Here is a 20,156-nt window from a genome sequence, read left to right as displayed (position 1 = left end):
GGGCTTGAACTCACCAAGATCAAGAGTCACATGTTCCACTGATTGAGCTAGCCAGGCACATCAAGGCAACATTTTTTAAAAAGATTTTTATTTATTTATTCATGAGAGACACACAGAGAGAGGCAGAGACATAGGCAGAGGGAGAAGCAGGCTCCATGCAAGGAGCCCGATGTGGGATTCAATCCCAGGTCTCCAAGATCACGCCAAGGGCCGAAAGCAGGTGCTAAACTGCTGAGCCACCCAGGGATCCCCAAGGCAACATTTTGAAGGAGAATTCACAAACATACATAAAGATTCTTAACTTCAGTAGTCACAGGGGAATGAAAATTAAAATCACAGTGTGATATGACTATATACTCATCAGTATGGCTAAAGGGGGGGGTGGAGAATAGACAATATCAAATGTTGGGAGAATATTTAGAGCAACAGAATTCTCACACACTACTGGTAGAAATATCAATTCATTTGTACAACCACTTTGGAAAACTGTTTGGTATTGTCTATGAAGACTAAAGTATGTCTACCAAGTGATCCAACAGTTTTCACTATATTCTCAGAAGAAATTCATGTATAAACATCTCAAAAGATATGTACAAACATATTTACAACAACACTATTCTAATACCCAAGTCTGGAAACAAGCCAAATGAACACGTACACAAAAGGACTAAAGGACACAGGACTGCCTTGTATTTACACAATGGAAGAATATACAGATATGAGAATAAAAGAATTCCAACTACAGAAGCACCTGGCTGGGTCAGTCAGTAGAGCATGCGACTCTTGATCTCAGAGCTGTGAGTTTTAGCCCGACATTTGGTGTAGAGATTACTTAAAAATTTAAAAATCTTAAAAACTTCAACTACATGCAATAATATGTGAGTTTCAGAATCATAATGTTGAGCCACAGAAGTCAGGTGCAATGTACATACTGCTTAACTCCATCTATACAGAGCTCAAATGCAGTCATACTAATGTACAGTGTTTGAAATATGGATAGTGGTTACCTTTGGGATTAGTGACTTCACTATGACATAAAAATCAATCCTAGGATTTTGATATTAGTCTCTCTTTTTTTTTATGATAGTCACACAGAGAGAGGGGCAGAGACACAGGCAGAGGGAGGAGCAGGCTCCATGCACCGGGAGCCCGACGTGGGATTTGATCCTGGGTCTCCAGGATCGCACCCTGGGCCAAAGGCAGGCGCCAAACCGCTACACCACCCAGGGATCCATATTAGTCTCTTCTTAATCTTGATTTTGGTTTCATTAGAAACCAAATGCTAATTGTGAGAATGTCGGTTTGTGCATTTATGATCTGGGCCTCTTCCTTATGAATGTCATACTGCCATAAAATTTATGGTGGGAAAAAAAAGACATCAGGCTGAGTAAACAAGAGTCTGGAATTTTTATAAATCTCATCTGTGTCGGAAACTGGCACGGTAATAACAAGACAATAAAGACTTATGTTTGCCTGGGGAAAAGGAAAAAGGCAAATGCATTAAAATATATGCAAGTTTGCACAATGCTCACCACTTTAATCACACCACACCTGGATTATTGCTGTTTGCCTTCTAGTGTCCTTCTTTGATCTCTGAGCAAGAACTCAGGAGGAACATCATTGTATCAGTTAGGATTCAATCAGAGAAGTAGAACCACTGGGAAGGATGTGGAATACAAGGTTTTTTAAAAGGATTAGATCTTTCATAATTGTGGGAGCTGGTAAAGAAGTCTTTGGGATGCCATGCAGGTCCAGTGCTGGGCCTGAGGTCATTGTAGGTAGGCAGGCCACATAGTCAGGATATAAAAGCTGGATGTGAAATATGAGAGAGTGAAGACAAACTGGAACCTGTGTCAGTGTCTCAAAACCTCTACCTCCTACAATGTGGGTGACCTGCTGAAGTTGGCACCAAGTCATGGGCTGCACACACACCTGGCTCAGTGCTAGGAGAAGCTGAACAAGGTCACATGGCAGGAACTGGGGCATCGTGCCCACAGGTGAGTCAGCAGATGAGCAGCACCGTGGGGAGCTGTGGCAGCACCTGGAGTCCCACATTGCCCTTCAGAGCATATGGCTGTTGCTTCTCTTCCAACTTCTAAATATGGCACAAACATCGCCTCCGCCAACCCTATCCTGAAATCATTTTGGAAGGGAGTTCTTGGAATTGATACAGTATAAAACCACCACCATCATTCTTTCAGAAAAATAAATTGGATCATGTCATTCATCTGTTCAAAAACCTCTAATGGCTCCCTATCTCTTTTAGGGTAAAAGTCAAAATAGTTACACTTTTAACTCCTCCTATTTGCTCATTCTCAAGTCTTCGAGCAGCCCCACTGGTCACCTTACTATTCCCTCAACAAACCAATAACTGTCCTTCCTCAATCTTTCCTCTACCTATCTCCTTCACCCTCTATCTTCTTGCCAAAGGCCAAATGCATTATTTCATCCCTCAAGTTCTTCTGGACTCTGCTCAAATATCACAGTCTCAGGAAGTATCTCCTGACCAAATTATTTAAAACTGAATCACCTAGGGGGTGCCTGGGTTGCTCAGTTAATCAAGCACCCAACTCTTGATTTCTGCTCAGATTATGATCTCAGAGTCATGAGATCAAGTTCTATGCTCAGGATAAGTCTGCTGAAGATTCCCTTTCCTTCTCCCTCCCCCTCTGCCCCTTTCTTCCATTCCTGGGCATGCACACACACACACACAAACGCACACACACACACACACACACACACACTCTCTCTCTCTTCTCTCTCTCTTTCTCTCTCTCTCTCTTTTTCTCTTTCTCTCAAAGAAATAAATTTTAAAAATCTTTAAAAAAAAAAACCCTGATCATGCAGAGTGTTCATTGTCCCACTCCTACTCATTACTTTTCAACAGAGCACTTAGCAGCAGCTGAAATACTATGGTGTTATCTATTTAACATTTCTGCCACTTGCAGTAGAATGGAAACTGGATAAGAACTACTATTTTTTCCTATCACATGTATTACTATATATTACTATATATAACATCACCTATAACAGTGACTGACATATGGTAAGGGAACATTGAATATTCTTGTTAAAATGAATTAATAAATGAATGAACGAAGTAGAAATGTATATCTACCTCCTCTATCTGATCTTTAAATGAAGTAAGCTGTTACTAAATTCTCAGGCCTATTCTTTCCACTCTCAAAATACCCCTTCTCTTATTTCAACCCTACCCAAGTTCCTATTACCAATATATGTTGTTGACAGCCAAATGTGTATCTCCAAAGCAAATCTTCCATCTATCCCCTACTTGTATATATGTGTGTGATACATCACCAGACACATGCAAGACACAGATGCCTTAGAGACATAACACACTCTATGTGCTAAAAAGAATGTGTAGTATTTCCATACTCAAAGGACAGCTTCCCAATCTCTCAAGATCAAGAAATACCACCACAATCCATACAGTTGCCCAAGTCTTAGAAGAATTGTGAGCCACAATTGTGTCCACACTAGCCTTAAATAACCATTTGTAAAATGATCACTAAGTTCAATGCATACTTCTTTCTTTTTAAAAAGATTTTATTTATTCATGAAAGATAGAGAGGCAGAGACATAGCAAAGGGAGAAGCAGGCTCCCCATAGGGAGCCTGATAAGGGACTCAATCCTGGGACCCCAGGATCATGATCTGAGCCAAAGGCAGATGCTCAACCACTGAGCCACCTACATGCCTCAATGCATACTTCTTTCTAAGGAAGTTTTTCTCAAGTCCATATGCTCTCCTCCTCATGTTGATTTTCATCATCTTTATCAGAAGCATTTTCCTCAAAAAAAAAAAAAAAAAAAGCATCGTCCTCTCTCACCTGGTTGACTTCAAATATCTCCTGTATCTTCTTCCCAAGTTCACTCTTGCTCAATCCAATAAACCATGCTCATAATTGTTATGCAAACTGGACATTTTTAAAAAGGCTTCTTTCTCCTTGAGAAAATCCTTAAATTTTCTGAAATTACTGTTGAGATTCATTGTACAAAGTCTTAACCTAATCTGTAAAACCTGGCAAATTGTCATGCCATCTTTCAGATCATGCTTAAGTCCTTGTTCCTGGCACACAGAGTATATGGGGTTTCTTTCATTTCTTTGTATGTTCTATGTTCTTTCCTACAAATGGGGTTCAAATGTGCTTTCCCATTTACCTAAAGCATCCACTATGGCTGGTAAACTTCTCCAAAATATTCAGGAAGTAGCCTAAACTGCAGGTAAAAGGGAAGCTTTCCATGATCCTTAAACATATTATCCTGAGTTCCTCATTGTGGCAATCTGTGCAACTGCAATTATATAATTGTTTGATATCTGGATTCCCCACAGACTTTATTGGAGCAGATACACTTACTGTTCACTACTGTGTCTAACACATCAGTAGTATAGAGAATATACTTCATATACTTCACTGTATGAGATCATTGGAAGAATGAATGTTGTACAAGGCTGTCGGTAGTTGGGTAAATTCCACAACTTCCTCATCAGGAATGGCATAGCCTAGAGACATGAGGGTCACTTTTTAAAAGCAAAAAGGGACTGAGGGTTGGAAAACAAGATGTTAGAAGCACAATAGTGTTTGCAAGCCAAAACTGTGGGTTGTCAAAAAGATAAGCATACATTTCAAAAACAGAAGAGAGAGAATGAAATATAACAAAAGTGCTCACAAGTATCAGGATGGCTTTTTTGGCTCTGCTCTCTGGGGATATTTGGGAGGTTTGCCTAGTGCTGTGAATGTATTGGACTTGCTGTTGGTGCCTGTGAAGGAAAAATATCATGGATCCACTGGACCATATCATGAGTCCCAAACAAATAACATCAATAGAGGTGAAAATAACTAAACATATTGATTCTGTAATTGTGTTAATAAATCTATGAGAGCAATACCCAAGATTTGATTTCACACTGATATTTCTGCTATTCTTTAGTCCAGTCACTCTCATGGGAACAATAATATTTATCAGCAAATGAAACATCCAACTCAGGATACATAGAGCATTAATGTACTTTGGGGATTTGAATTTGAGTTCTGCCCATCTATAGTTTGTGGGGTTAATACTTAAGGCCTGGAAAGCACTCAAAAGACAGGTGGTGCTAAGAGAATTTCCCCAGGCCACTCTGTAAAAATAAGAGACAAATTTACATGTGATATCATGTAGGAAGTATTTCAACTCAAAGGCTGCCATTGTCCCAGGGATTCCTCCCCAAAGAAGAATCAAAGTATTGGCTAAAGTAAGATGGTTGATTATTTGCCCAAATGGTCTCAATCTATGTCTCCTAAAATGAGAACAGACATAATGACAAAAGAGTAAAGCATTACCCACAGTACCTATTCCAATCTGAGCAAGGATGAGCATACCAAATGCCAAGTTAACAAGAATCATTGCTTAGGTGACTGAGGTATGATGATTTTGCTCAGATCCATAGCACCTGGAAAGAAACAGAAGGAACACAGGAATGTCTTCAAGTCAAGTGAATACAATTCTCACCAAGTTTCTTTAAAAACCTCTTTCGGGATGCCTGAGTGGCTCAGTGGTTGAGCGTCTGCCTTTGGCTTGGGGCGTGATCCAGGGGTCCCGGGATGGGGTCCCAGGATGGAGTCCCCAGCTGGGCTCCCTATGGGGAGCCTGCTTTTCCCTCTGCCTGTGTCTCTGCCTCTGTGTGTGTGTGTGTCTCTCATGAGTAAATAAATAAATCTTAAAAAAAAAAAAAAACCTTCTTTCTAGGAATCCTATACTCTTCTTATGTGCAAAGATTCGATCCCTAAATATTTTTTTTCTCTTCATCCCCTACTATACCTCCTGTGGTACTTGTAACAACTGAAATTATCTTATTGGATTACCTTATTTCTATCAAAGGAAGACAATTTCCTCCAACAGAACTATGAGAGCCATAAAAGCGGGGGTCTTGTCTACCTGTTTTCAGTCTATATCCAAGGTCTTGAACAATCTGTTACTAGTAGGCAGCCAATAAATACCTATTACATGAATAAACAAATAATGAATGGAATCATTATTTTCATGCCAAAAGTTATTATTTCAATACATCTTTTACATTAACAGATTCTTAACACAGAATGAATATTCTCTACTTAATAGTTTAAAATAGTGCATTAAGTTCACTAATTGTGTTATTTGAAACTGCATGTTCTTGCTTGATTTGAGCATTTGCTTCGTTTCGTTTATGTAGAAGCTTAGCCTACTTGAGAGATAGGTATGCAAATGTCTTATGTTGCACTGCATCCTATCCAATACTCTGTCAAACATTATCTTTCTATAAACCAATGTGACTTTTTTTTTCCAATGTGACTTTTTAATACAACTCTTGAATCAAGGACCTAAACTGAATTGAGCAGTATATTATATCTTAATAATAATACAATATTAACAAAGATATATTCCAAGACTACCCATGATTAATATGACAATGAATATTAGAAGCAATCTCATTTCATGCGGAAGAAAGACTAACATAACCTCAGGCACACAATTATTCATTATTTCTCTGACTTGGTCAATAAAATAGCAGGAAAAAGTTATTAGTCTTTGAAAATTAGATCATTTTTATGTGTAACTTTTGAAGAACATACTGAAATATTTTTGAAGTAATAATAGTAATTTGCTCAAATGTTACAAAATATGCAAAAATTTAAAATATATTATGCATGAACACTTTTCAAATCTTAGAACCAAACTAGATCAGTAATGTACTGAAAATACAAAAGTAAAAAAAAAATTAAATAGCACAAAAAAAAGTCTTGAATGAGTGGAACTCATTCCATGTTCTTCTTGAATGAGATGACACAACACGTCAAGATTTGAAACTTCCTCAAATGTGTGGGTTCAATTCAATGTCAGTCAAAATAGCAAGGCAATTTGATGGGTGGGGGGACTGAGCAATTTGTCTCAAAATTTAGCTATAATTGCACAAGAAATCCAAGTCATTTTCCCCAACACTTTATTTTTTTTTAGATTTTATTTATTTAAAAGAGATTTTATTTATTTATTCATGAGAGACACAGAGAGAGAGAGAGAGGCAGAGACACAGTCAGAGGGAGAAGCAGGGTCCATGCAGGGAGCCAGATGTGGGACTCTATCCCGGGTCTCCAGGATCATACCCTGGGCTGAAGGCAGGCACTAAACCCCATCCCAACACTTTATTATCAAAGTTTTCAAATATACAGAAATGGATTCTTTTTAAAAACTAATAATAATGACAATGGATTTCCCACATGATTTCCTAGAACTTTTACAGCAATTAAAGTGTGGGTACAAATGAAGAAAAGTCAAGCATATCAATGGGTCAGGATGAAGTGTCCAGAAAAAATTATAAATAGAAAATTCATCAAATTAGAAAATAGCCGCTTGGTATGAGGGACAAGAAAAGTTGGTGAATGATTTGAAAAATATAAAGTTGGATTGCCAAATCAAATTTTAACAGACAAATAAATTTCAGGGCAAAAAAAAATCATTGGAAAGAGCAGGAATCAGACACACACATGCAGATAGAAATAGCAGAGGTGCAGCTGATGAAACGAGTACTGTAGCTGATGACGAATTCTGCACAGTCTCTGTGCTTGAGCAACAAAATGTGAAGATGCCTCCCTAAAGTCCATGTACTCTGAGGTTCAGTGAGATTTCACCAAATCCTTAAGCCCTTGTAAGCACTGACCCTATGCTAGCCACAGCCCTGATCTGTCATATTTATTTTCAGGACTTTTATGTCCCCTGGAACACACAGCAGAAGGTAGAATGTGCATCAGATTTCTGATTATAAGACCAATACCACATCTCAGAATCCTGGTCTTGCACCCAAGTATGCTAATGGGAATGAAGACCCAGCTGTGAGAATATTCACTGGTAAGCATGCCTTCCTACATAATTGGGTCTAGCATATATTCCAAGGTGTATTATTTTGATTTGAAGATCAGAATCTACAATAACATATAATTCCTTAGTGTACCTATCTAAGATGCAGACAATGTCTTAAAATTTTTCATGAAGTGCACACATAGCACTCTCCCATATAAATAAATTTCCCAAATTCAGTCACATCCAGACAAGGTCCAGTGGAAATAGAAGACATTAATATATTTAAGATATTCTATGCATCAGGCCTATAATTTTCTCTATTATATATTTAATTCATCTTGATCCTACGCTTAAGGAATATCAGACTAGGGTTTAACCAAAGAACAGAGTAAAAATTAGGACAGAACTAATGCAGGGAAAAAATTATGGGGATGTTATAGGCAAATGGGCAAGAGGAAGAGAATGTCCAAATGATTAGCGAACATCCCTTCTCAGTAAAGCAGGCTCTACCATGGATTCTTGTGTGTTCTCATGAAAAGGCATTATCCAAACATTGTATAGATTCCCACCTCTGAATATTCACCCCTTTTCTCTCCCAGACAGTTTCTAAATCTGAAATAAAACTCCACTCACCTGCGCAGCCTTTGTGAGAAGGTAGTAGGCCCAATGTTTATCAGATTTGTTGTAGGAGGGAAAAGCTGAACCCTCAGTTACAGGCTTGGTTTTACTGACCTCATCTCCTTAGAGCTGTGATTATTATGTTATTTCTAGCATCAATGACGGTGCCTCCAAGAAAAATCTCTAAACATTTTTTTCTCAGTACACTAATTATCCAAATTAATTATGAGTCTTTCAAGAGAATATCCCAAGATGCTGCCAGAAGGAACTGTAAGAAAATATTTTTCTGCACTCCCTACAGGGATGAGGTCAAATAATTGTGAGATCTAAACAGTGAGGTCTAAACAGTGATAGGCAGTGACTCTGCCTATCTTCTGAAAATCTCTGAGGGTTATATTTCCTAAGAGAGAATTTGTAGATCCCATAGGCCTAAATGACTTCCACCTATCAAAGATTTGGTAGGGAGACAAGAGGCCTTCCAAGGAAAGAGTGTGGGGGATATCTAAACAAGACAGAAGAAGGGCACCTGGCTGGCTCAGTTGGAAGACTGTGCGACTCTTGACCTTAGGGTCGTGAGTCTGAGCCCCATGTTGGGTGTAGAGGTGACTTAAGGCAAATACATGAAATTTTTAAAAAGCAAATAAGCAAGGCAGCAGTATTGACAGAGACTCATTATAAAAGATAAAATAAATGAGATAGGCAGTGTGATGAAAGGCTAATTTACTCTGCACTTGGTGTATGGGAGTGAGGAAATGGAGGGGAGTATGGATCACTCTATCAACAAATGTAACTGTAAAAGAGTAACCAGAACTTCATGGGGAAAAGAAAGTTTAAATATTGATGATTAATAGCTGGTAGATCAGGATCTGTTAGATTATGGTAAAGACATATTTAATATTAATTAGATCAAAGCCCATTACTAGGTGAAGAAGGAGAAGAGGAAGAGGAAGAAGAAGAAGAAGAAAGAAGAAGAAGAAGAAGAAGAAGAAGAAGAAGAAGAAGAAGAAGAAGAAGAAGAAGAAGAAAGAAGAACAACAGAGGAAGAGGAGGAAGGGGAAGAGAAAGAGGAAGGAAAAGGAACAACACAGGATCCATTCATTAGCAAAAAATTAATCTTAGTCTTAAAGAGGAATACATTACCCATTTAACATAAGTTTGGGAAAAAAGAATGGGTATAGGGGCACCTGGCTGGCTCAATCAGAGGGGCCTGTGACTCTTGATCTTGGGGTCATGAGTTCAAGCCCCAGTGGGGTGTAGAGATTATTTTAAAAATAAAACTTTTAAAAAAGAATGAGTGTAAAGTGAGGATCATTCTGAATTGTGGAAGGAAAGATAGGGATTTCTCAACAGATAACTTCAACCTCTCTATGATGCAGGAGACAAGTATATCTTAAAAGAGAGAAGCATAAAGATCTGAGGATAATTGAGAATATTTGAAAGCCCAGTGGCAGATAATGGTAGAAAGAGTTGAAAGATGGAATAGAAGGGATCTGCCAGGCATTATCATAGAAGGAATTCAGGTTATTGCCTGAATATTTATGCTAACACCAATCTATCAAGTTGTGTATTCAACTGCACAAAATTGCCATGTGTAGCCACAAGGGGGAAATGGACACTAGATTCAATTAATGCTGAGGTTTTTCCAGGTCACAGTGATAAAATAAGAAAAGAATTAAGAATACTGGAATTAATAAAACACTGACCAGAAAATCACACTACAGAGAGAAAGAAAGAAATATTGGGATAAATTGACATGACAGAAAACTAATAATATGTGGGGTGCCTGGGTGGCTCAGTCGGTTAGGCATCTGCCTTTAGCTCAGGTCATTATCCCAGGGTCTTGGGATCAGGCCTGAGTCAGGCTCCTTGTTTAGCAAGGAGTCTGCTTGTCCCTTTCTCTCTTCCCCCCACCATGATCTCTCTCACTCTTGTTCTCTCTCAAACAAATAAAATCTTTTTAAAAAAAGGAAACTAAGAATATGTATGTAACAGGCTTGAGAGGCAATAAGTGAGAATAGGGAACTATGCAGAAAAAGAGCCTCGGAAATCTGCATGGGGCTCCCCTAAGTCTTTGCTGAACACTATGTTGTGCACGCATAGGGTAAAACTCCATCAGGTTGCACATATAAAAGACAGGTAACTATAAACTAAACATCTCCCAGAGCTCATTCAAAGCTGGAAGTTTTCAAGTAATGACCACCCAGAAAGAACAGTCCTCACTGATCACTTTGGGCATTAGTGGAGACACCAGAGGGGTCATGCCTTACTGGTTGAACTAAATGTCTCTACAAAGAATGTTATTCTCAACCCAGTTAACAAAGCTTGAGTGTAAGCTTTGAGAGAATCAAACTGAACCACAAATAAGTTAACTGTATATCAGAAGAAAGCCTAATACTTCTTCTCTTTTTTTAAAGATTTTATTTATTCGTGAGAGATACAGAGAGAAAAAGAGAAAGAGAGAGGGAGAGAGAGAGAGAGAGAGAGAGAGAGAGGCAGAGACACAGGCTGAGGGAAAAGCAGGCTCCATGCAGGGAGCCCGACACAGGACTCAATCCCAGGTCCCCAGGATCAGGCCCCAGACCGAAGGTGGCACTAAACCGCTGAGCCACTAGGGCTGCCCAATACTTCTTTTCAAAAAGAAAATAAAACCAGGCACCTAACAAAGTAAAATTGACAATGTCTGTCATTCTATTAAAAATTATTAGGTATGCCAATAAACCAGAAAAATATGCCCCTAAACAGAAGGGGGGAAAAAAAAACAATAAAACAGACCCATTTATATATTTTGTTTGTTTAGTCACTAGATGCAATTAACAATGGATTACACAAAGAAGATCAGTAAAAACTATCCAAAATGAAGCAAAGGAGGAAAATAAAAGAGTGAATTTTTTAAAGATAGTAGAGCTCCATTTATGTGTGAGATAATATAAAGCAGGCTGGTATACACATAGTTAAAATCCTCAGAGAAAAGGGAGAAATACAGGGCACCTGGATGGCTCAGTCAATTAAGCATCTCTCTTCAGCTCAGGTCATGATCTTAGGGTCCTGGGATTGAGGCCCACAATGGGCTCCCTTCACAGCAGGGAGTCTGCTTGTCACTCTCCCTTTGCTCTTTTCCCCTGCTTGTGCTCACACTTTCTCTCTCAAGTAAATTAATAAAATATTTGTAAGAGGGGAGGGGAATACATATTTTGGAAGGAATAATGGAAAATAAATTCCTAAGTTTGATGAAAACTATAAACTCACAGATCCGAGAAACACACTTCATAAAAACTGAAGTCCTGAAAACTAGTTAAACATAAAGTCTTAAAAGCAGCCAAAGAAAAATACACTTTAGAAGAAGAATAGGGACACAAAAGTGGCTCAGTCGGTTTAAGAGTCTGCCTTCAGTTCAGGTCATGATCCCTGGGATCCCTGGGTCCTGGGATAGAGCCCCGGAGGCCAGTGTAGGGCTCCCTGCTCAGTGGGGAGTCTGCTTCTCTCTCTCCCTCTGCCCCTCCCCCTATGAATGCATGCTTTTGAGTGTGTGCTCTCTCTCTCTCAAATAAATAAATAAAATCATTTTAAAAAGAAGAGGAACAAAAATAGGAAACGTTAATAATTTCTTATCAGAAATTACACAGACCCTAAGATAATTGAATTATATTTTCATAGAGCTGAAAGGGAAAAAACTGTCCACCTAGAATTTTATATCCAAATAAAATATTTCTCTCAAGGGAATTTAAAATACTTTCCAAAAAATAAAAATGAAGGCTTTCTCTGATGAACAAAAACAGAGAATTTATCACCAACAGAACTTTACTGGAAGAAAAGTTAAAGGAAGTTCTTCAAATGGGGGAAAAATGATACCTGATGGAAACCTAGATTTACACAAATAAAAAATGTGTGCTGCAAATGGGAAATACATAGGTAAATGCAAAAGTTTTTTCATTGTTGATTTCTTTAAAATATTATTTTTAAAATAAAAATTATGAGGTTGTGAGGTTTAACATGGAAATAAAATCTGTCAATTGCATAAAGAATAAGTGGAGAGGGGATCCCTGAGTAGTTCTGAGGTTTAGCACCTGCCTTCGGCCTAGGGCGTAATCCTGGAGTCCCGGGATCGAGTCCCACATCAGGCTCCCTGCATGGAGCCTGCTTTTCCCTCTGCCTGTGTCTCTGCCTCTCTCTCTCTCTCTGTGTCTCTCATGAATAAATAAATAAAATCTTTAAAAAAAAAGAATAAGCAGAGAGATAGAAATATATTATTGTTATTATATTACATGTGAAGTGGTCCAATATTACTTGATGGTAGACTGATAAGTTGTCTATTATAAACCCTAGAGCAACAACAGTAAAACAAGATATACAGCTAATAAGCCAATAGACATAACAATCTAAAAACAAACAAAAAACCCTCAATTAATCCAAAAAGCAAAAAGGAGAACAAACAAAACAGGGTAAAATTAGAAAAATATCAAAAAAGCTAGATTTAAACTCAATGATATAAAAAAATAAACTCAATAATATGAATAATCGCATTATAAATGGTACAAATACTTCAACTAAAAGGCAGAAAATAGTAGGCTGGATAAAAAGGCAAGACCCGGGGTGCCTGGTTGGCTCAATCAGAGAGGCATGCAAGTCTTGATCTCGGGATCATGACTTTGAGTCCACATGGGGTATAGAGACTACTTAAACAAATAAAATTGAAAAAACAAAAAGGCAAGACCCAACCATTAGGTATCCATAAGAAATTCACCTTAAAAATTCACATAAAGACATACAGAACAACTCAACATCCATATGAAAAAAAGAGAGAGAGAGAAAACCTGGACCCGTACCTTATATCATACACAAACATTAACTCAAATTTTATCATAGAACTAAATATGAAAGTTAAAACTATAATGTACCAGAGGAAAATATTTGTTTCCCCAAAATAGAACACAAAAATTACAAGCCATAAGAGAAAAAACTGGATTTCATCAAAATTAAAGGCTTTTTATGTTCAAAAATTATAGTTAAGAACATAAAAAGGTAAACCATGGACTGGAAGGAAATATTTACAGCACTATCTCTAACTTGTATCCAGAATATATAAACAACTCTAGAAATCTATAAGAAGAATACAAACAACCCCATCTTTAAGTGAACGAAATATCAGTCATGGTATTTCTTTTCTTCCCAAAGAAGATATATAAATGGTCAGTGAGCACTTGAAAAAATGTTCAATATCATCAGACATGGGGGAAACACAAAACCACAGTGAGATACCACCATACAACTACTCAAGTTGTTAAAACTGAAAAGACTGGAGATCAGCAAACATTGGACTTCTCCTGTATTGCTGGCAGATATGAAATGTTAATACCCACTTTGGAAGACAGTTCAGCAATTTCTTATAAAGCTCAACCTATACTCACTATATGACTCAACAACTTCAGTTCTACGTATTTATCCAAAGAAATGAAAAATACGTCCACACAAAGACTTATACATGATGTTCATAGCAGCTTCATTCATAATAGCTAAAAGTTGGGAAAATTCAGGGGCTAGATAAACAAATTATGGTATATTTGTAGAATGGGACACTGTTCAGCAATGAACAATGATATGATTGAACGGAATTCTGTTCAAGAATGGACAACTGATACAATTACAATAAAACTCAAAAAAACATTTTGCTTAACAGATCAGCCAGGCACAAGAGAGTACATATTGTATGATTCCATTTACATGAAATTCTAGAAAAGTCAAAACTAATCTGTAGTGACAGAAAGCACGTCAGTGGTTGCCTAGTTGCCCGTAGCTATGGAAGAAGGTGTAAATGACTGCAAAGGAACAGGACAGAACATTTTGGGATGGTGGAAATGTTTTCTATCTTGACCATAGTAGTGGTTACATTGATGTATACATCTGGCAAAACCCATTGACCTTATGATGGTCAACGTGCTTATAATGGTGTATTTTCCTGTCTATAGATTATACTGCAATAAAGTTGACTTAAACAGAAAAAGACCTTCATGTCTGGGTGGGATGGAGTTGTTTGAACCAAACCAGTACTTCTGATCAGAACAACTAGAAAAACCAGATCAATTACTACAACCATATTTCAAAGTTATCAGAGAGCTGTGGAAACAATGAAGATCAAGGAGATAAAATCCCAGAGAAGGAAGACTCCTTTGGACAAATGCTGAGGATTGTCAAGTCTCTTTGGAGTTATTTGCAAACTCTGGGTATGGCCCAAAGACTGTATCCAACTTCCCCAGGCAGAGGGTCACTGCGGAGCCACAGAGAAACCCAGAGAGCTTTTGGAAGTTGTGTGAGGGTAGAGGGGCCAACTAGAGAGTGGAGGAGCTTCAAAAAATTGAATCCTACTTATGACATTTGCTGAATTACAAAACTGGGCCAAGCAGAAGGCTAAATAACTACATCCAAACCCCACCCCCTCCAGAAAACCAGAGTTGAATTTCCCATGGTATCCAGGTACGCAGGAGACAAAGTCCCATTGGGGGAGGTCCTTGAGGACTGCTGGTGGGATCTGGAAGTTCTCTAGGGGGTGGCAAATTGCCACTGAGGATCTACAGTGACTTTCTCCCTTGGGTTATTTGCCAATCACAAAGAGAGAACTCAGACTTTACCCTGGGGGCAAAAGTCTACCGCTAGAATTAAAAAAAGAAATTTAAGTGGTTTCCTCCCTTGAGTTTCTATTTGAATCTTTTTTTGCTTGGCCAGAGTGCCAACTCAGGCATAGCATACTCTGGCGGAAGCTGACCTGAAAGCCTCCTGGGCCCAGGCATCATCAGGGCACAACACACATAAGAAGAACAGGCTCAGAGGGCACACCCTGGAAGGAGGTTTAGGGCATCCCAAGCAGGACACGCACTGATCAAGTAGGACAGGTTAACAGGGGACCCCAGGGTTGCCAGACCAGTCCAGATGGTTCAGTTCACTCTTTGCTTTCAGAGGGAATGCCCGAGACAGGCAGTTCTAAACACTTTTCTTTTTTTTCTTTTATTTATTTTTTTTAAAGATTTTATTTATTTATTCATGAGAGACAGAGAGAGAGATAGACAGAAGGAGATGCAGACTCTATGCAGGACCCGGATGTGGGACTCGATCCTGGGACACCAGGATCATGCCCTGAGCCAAAGGCAGATACTCAACTGCTGAGCCACCCAGATGTCCCTAAACACTTTACTTTTCTGTGACGCCAGTCGTCTGCCACCTGAGCATGAACAACATCTAAAGATGTTTGCTTGGAAACATGCAGGAGCCTGGGCTCCCTCCTGCCCCTGGTCAGTCATCAGATATGAGCTGAATACAGTCAGTTTGAATTTAAAGCAGATGCAGTAGTTTGGAAAACCAACAGAGGCATTTTTCTTTAGGAGGGGAAAGTTTCCAGGAGCATTTTTGAAAAACAAGAGATCATTAATGTCCTCCCTCATTCCCATGCTCCCCAGAGGCTAGAATGGATGTTTAAGGGCTTTTTTCCCCTCCGTCACTACAAAATTAGCATGTCCCACTCAACAATCACTACATTTGTTTCCTTCTCCCTTGCTCTCTCTCAGATCTTTCATCTGAAGGGATTGTTTGAAAGAGAAACAAAGGTATTTTCAGAGGAAAAAACCTTTTTTTTTTTAATCTATCAAGCAGAAAGATGCACTATGTTCAGAAACTGATCAGGATGGAATCTTGAATTTTCAAGAATTTCAAATTAGTTTCCATAATCTCCTCCCCCTTTCGTCCTGATTCCCTTATCCAGTCAGTAGTCTAGAAGTGATTGATCCCTTTCTGGGAGAGCTGTATAGAATAATTAATACTACTTTCCAGAGGTACCTGTACCAGGAGAAAGGTAAGTGAAAAACAGTCAGGCTCTCAGTCCATGGCTACAAACTGAAACTAGTTGAAAAAAGTGAGCACAAGTTAAGAGAAACAAGACATACCCCAAGAGAGGGGTCAAGAGTCAGATCTGTTAGGAGTGGGTGAAGGGGTCACAGTACTCCAACCTGCAACGTTAAGACAGGAATCACAAGTTAGGAGGGCAGCTAGTCTGCATCAGAAATACAGAGCTGACTAGAAGCTCAATTTTAAATATCAGAGAATAAGTCCTTTCCTGTGGCACCTGTAAGTGACCCAGATGGTCCGGCCAGCATGCACAATGTTGTCACATAATTCTGGCCCCCACTGAGGGATGCCCTAAATCTGTGACAGTCCCAGAGTCTGAGTTCTATTTATTGAGCCTATACCTGTGTATTCAACACAGTTCAGATTGTGTTTTCACTGAGAGTCAGGACCAGGCAATTAGGAGCTGTTCATTCAGGAAATTTTCTTCAGCAGCAAAGCCATCGCAGGACCAGACAGCCATGTTCCAAGCTCAAGTGACAGGTAAAGGCCCTTTTTAGCTTGTCAAACTTAGAGTCCAGATTGATCCACTCAAATTGGATGCCTCAGGCCAGAAAATCCTCAGCCTCTACGGATTGTCATCAACCAACTGAATACTGCTCCTTAAAGCCACAGAAATAACCTCCAACTGGAGAATGCCTCTCTTTTTATGTTGTCTCCTTTTCTCCTGAGACTCTGACAGAAATCACGGTAAAAAAATAATCAGCTATGGACACTTGTTCTGTTTCCAATACTAAAGAAATTTCATTCTAATCCACCCACCAGTGGCACAAAGCAAGGAAATCATGTCCCACTAACGCTTTTTCTTTGCAGCCTTTTCTATAAGCTGATCCCTCCAGCACCTATGAAATTAAAAGCATTTAACATTTTTAAAAGATTTGTTTGTTTGTTTGTTTGTTTGTTTACTTGGGGGTCAAGGAGCAGACGGAGACAGAATCCTAAGCCGACTCCTGCTCAGGGTAGAGCCCCATGCAGGGCTCCATCTCATGATTCTGATATCAGGACCCAAGCCAAAACCAAGAGTCCCATGCTTAACTGACTTCACCATCGAAGGCACCCAAGCATTTAACATTTTTAAATAAGATTTTATTTCTTTATTTGAGAGAGAGTGAGAGAGAGCACAAGCTAGGGGAGGAGCAGAGGAAGAGGGAGAAGCGGGCTCCCTGCTGAGCAGGAGCCCGAGGAAGGGCTCCATCCCAGAACCCTGGGATCATGTCCTGAGCTGAAGCCAGATGCTTAACCAACTGAGCCATCCAGGCAGCCAAGGATTTAACATTTTATACCAGTTTTTATCATACATCCATACACAAGAGTAACAAGATATGAAGCAATTAAAATATCCCTCCTTTTGTTCCCCATTGAAAATTTACTCAACCCTCTAGAAATAAATTTAGCATTTACAGGGTTAATATTATAACTTTCAGGAGAAATCCTGGCTGGAATGCAAGTGGGGAAGGAGAGAGGGAACTTAGGAGCCCTTTCTCCTCCTTTTGGAGGAGAAAACAAAAACTACAAGCATCACTCAGGATGTTTTCTCCCCCTCACTTTAGCCAGTAATGCTGAAAGTAGACAGAGCATCTATTGAGCCAACTGCCCTGGAGGTGATCCACAGCTGACCCTTGAAGAACACAGGCATTAGGGGCACCAACCTTCACGCCAGTCGAAATTTGTGTATAACTATTGACTCCCCCCAAATTTAACTACTAATAGCCTACTGTTGACTAGAAGCCTTACGGACAGCATAAGCAGTTGATTAACACATATTTTATATGTTTTATGTATTATATATTAAATTATATAATATATGCAACAAAGTAAGTTAGAGAAAAGAAAATTGTGTTAAGAAAATCATAACGAGGGGTGCCTGGGTGGCTCAGTTGATTGGGCATTTGACTTCGGCTCAGGTCATGATCTTGGGGTCCTGGGGTGGAGTCCCACTTCAGACATCTTGCTCAGTGAGGAGTCTACCTCTCCCACTCCCTCTGCCTTCCCCCACTACCCACCCCGCTGTGCTCTCTCTCTCTCAAATTAATAAGAAAACCACAAGGAAGAAAAGCACTATACTGTATCTATGGAAAAAATTTGCATGTAAGTGGACTCACCCAGCTCAAAACCCTGTTGTTGAAGGGTCAACTGTATTATTTTCATATTCCATTGGCAGCTTTACCTCTCCCAAGAGACTATAGCTCAGCACTGTTTCACACCATGAGTGACTCCACGGTCACCGAAGCAGCAAAGGTTCATTATACGCACCCCTTCATCTTCACTTCCTTTTCCCAAAACCACTCCTTCCAAATTTCAGTGAGGCAGGGATCCAGCAAATCCCAATTCCTACACCATCTGTATCAGAGGTTCCGAAGACCACCCTCCGCACCCCAGGTTCAATGATTCACTAAGAGGACCCAGAGGATCCTCTTAATATTCTATTCCTTGCTTGGGTGATGGTTACCTGGGTGTGTTTGCTTTAGAAACTCATCAAGCTGTGCATTTATCAAGAGTGTATTCTTCTGTATGTTATGCTTCTATTTAAAAAGCTTATTAAAAAAAACATTTCACTCCTTTTTACTTTGCTATATTTTTTCATCATGCAACATTTTCTGATATATTAGTTATGAGTCTTTACTGTTATGAGAACGCTAATTTACCGTGCCTATTCATAAGTAAATAAATATGAAGACTATAGGTAGTTTCTTCTTTTAAAGATTTATTTCTTTAAAAGAAGAGAGAGAGAGAGCACATGAACTTCATTGGGGGGAGGGCAAAGGAAGAGGGAGAGAGAATTTCAAGCCAACTCCCCCCTGAGCACAAAACCCAACTCAGGGTTCAATCTCACAATTCTGACATCACGACCTGAGCTGAAACCAAGGGTCAGACACTTAACCAACTGAACCATCCAGATGCCTCCATAGTTTCTTTTATCAGACCTAACTCCTCCACCTCAGAGACCTGGAATAAGCTGTGACAAGTGTAAATAAGAGGAAGTTCTGGCATAATTCTAGGTCCTGTTGTTTATATCTTATGCTAGGATTTTTCTACCACCACTTGGATGTCTTTGTACACACCATCCATACACATACACATGTATACACACACATTTTGTCTTTGTTTTACAGTGCCACATATATCCATCTCTTGATACAGATATCCTCACAACACTACACAGTGATTATATCACTAGTTTGGCTTGTATTTAACTCATTCTTTTATCTACCTACATAGTAGATAGATGAACTGCATGTGCCACAATTTATTCAACCACTCACTACTGGGAATTATGATTGATGTAAGTTGCCTACTTCTACAAACTCCAATATAAGGAAAACCTCATATGACATCATTATGTAGTGAGACTTTTATTTCTATAGAGTAGACTCAAAGAATATTTCTGGATTGAAGGATATGAGTATTTTTAAAATTTATTTATTTATTTATTTATTTATTTATTTATTTATTTATTTGAGAGAGTACAAGTGGGGGAAGAGGGAGAGGGACAGAGACGATTCCAAGCAGACTCCACACTAAGCATGATGCCCAAAGCGGGGCTTGATCTTTCGATCCTGAGATCATGGCCTGAGCCAAAATCAAGAGCTGGATGCTCATCCAACTGAGCCACCCAGGTGCCCCTGTGTATTTTTCTTTAAGATTTTTTTTTTAATTTTTTTTATTTATTTATGATAGTCACAGAGAGATTGAGAGAGAGGCAGAGACACAGGCAGAGGGAGAAGCAGGCTCCATGCACCGGGAGCCCGATGTGGGATTCGATCCCGGGTCTCCGGGATCGCGCCCTGGGCCAAAGGCAGGCGCCAAACCGCTGCGC

The 20,156-nt window shown here is 39.2% G+C and overlaps 1 protein-coding gene across 1 annotated transcript; it reads right to left on the bottom strand.

Moving 5' to 3' along the window:
* Nucleotides 1-4,497: 4,497 nt before the first annotated feature.
* Nucleotides 4,498-5,407, bottom strand: CANFAMV1R558 (vomeronasal 1 receptor canFamV1R558). Its single transcript, NM_001360006.1, has one exon. The coding sequence runs from the start codon at nt 5,405-5,407 to the stop codon at nt 4,508-4,510; it is 900 nt and encodes a 299-aa protein (NP_001346935.1). The 3' UTR covers nt 4,498-4,507.
* Between the last annotated feature and the right edge of the window lie 14,749 nt (nt 5,408-20,156).

The sequence above is a fragment of the Canis lupus genome, chromosome 1 (genome assembly GCF_011100685.1).
Source record: "Canis lupus familiaris isolate Mischka breed German Shepherd chromosome 1, alternate assembly UU_Cfam_GSD_1.0, whole genome shotgun sequence".
Taxonomy (NCBI): domain Eukaryota; kingdom Metazoa; phylum Chordata; class Mammalia; order Carnivora; family Canidae; genus Canis; species Canis lupus.
This window is presented reverse-complemented; position numbering and strand designations above follow the sequence as displayed.

Bases quoted from the DNA above. Each gene is read 5' to 3' on its own strand.
- CANFAMV1R558 (NM_001360006.1), bottom strand. From the start codon at position 5,407: ATGATTCTTGTTAACTTGGCATTTGGTATGCTCATCCTTGCTCAGATT.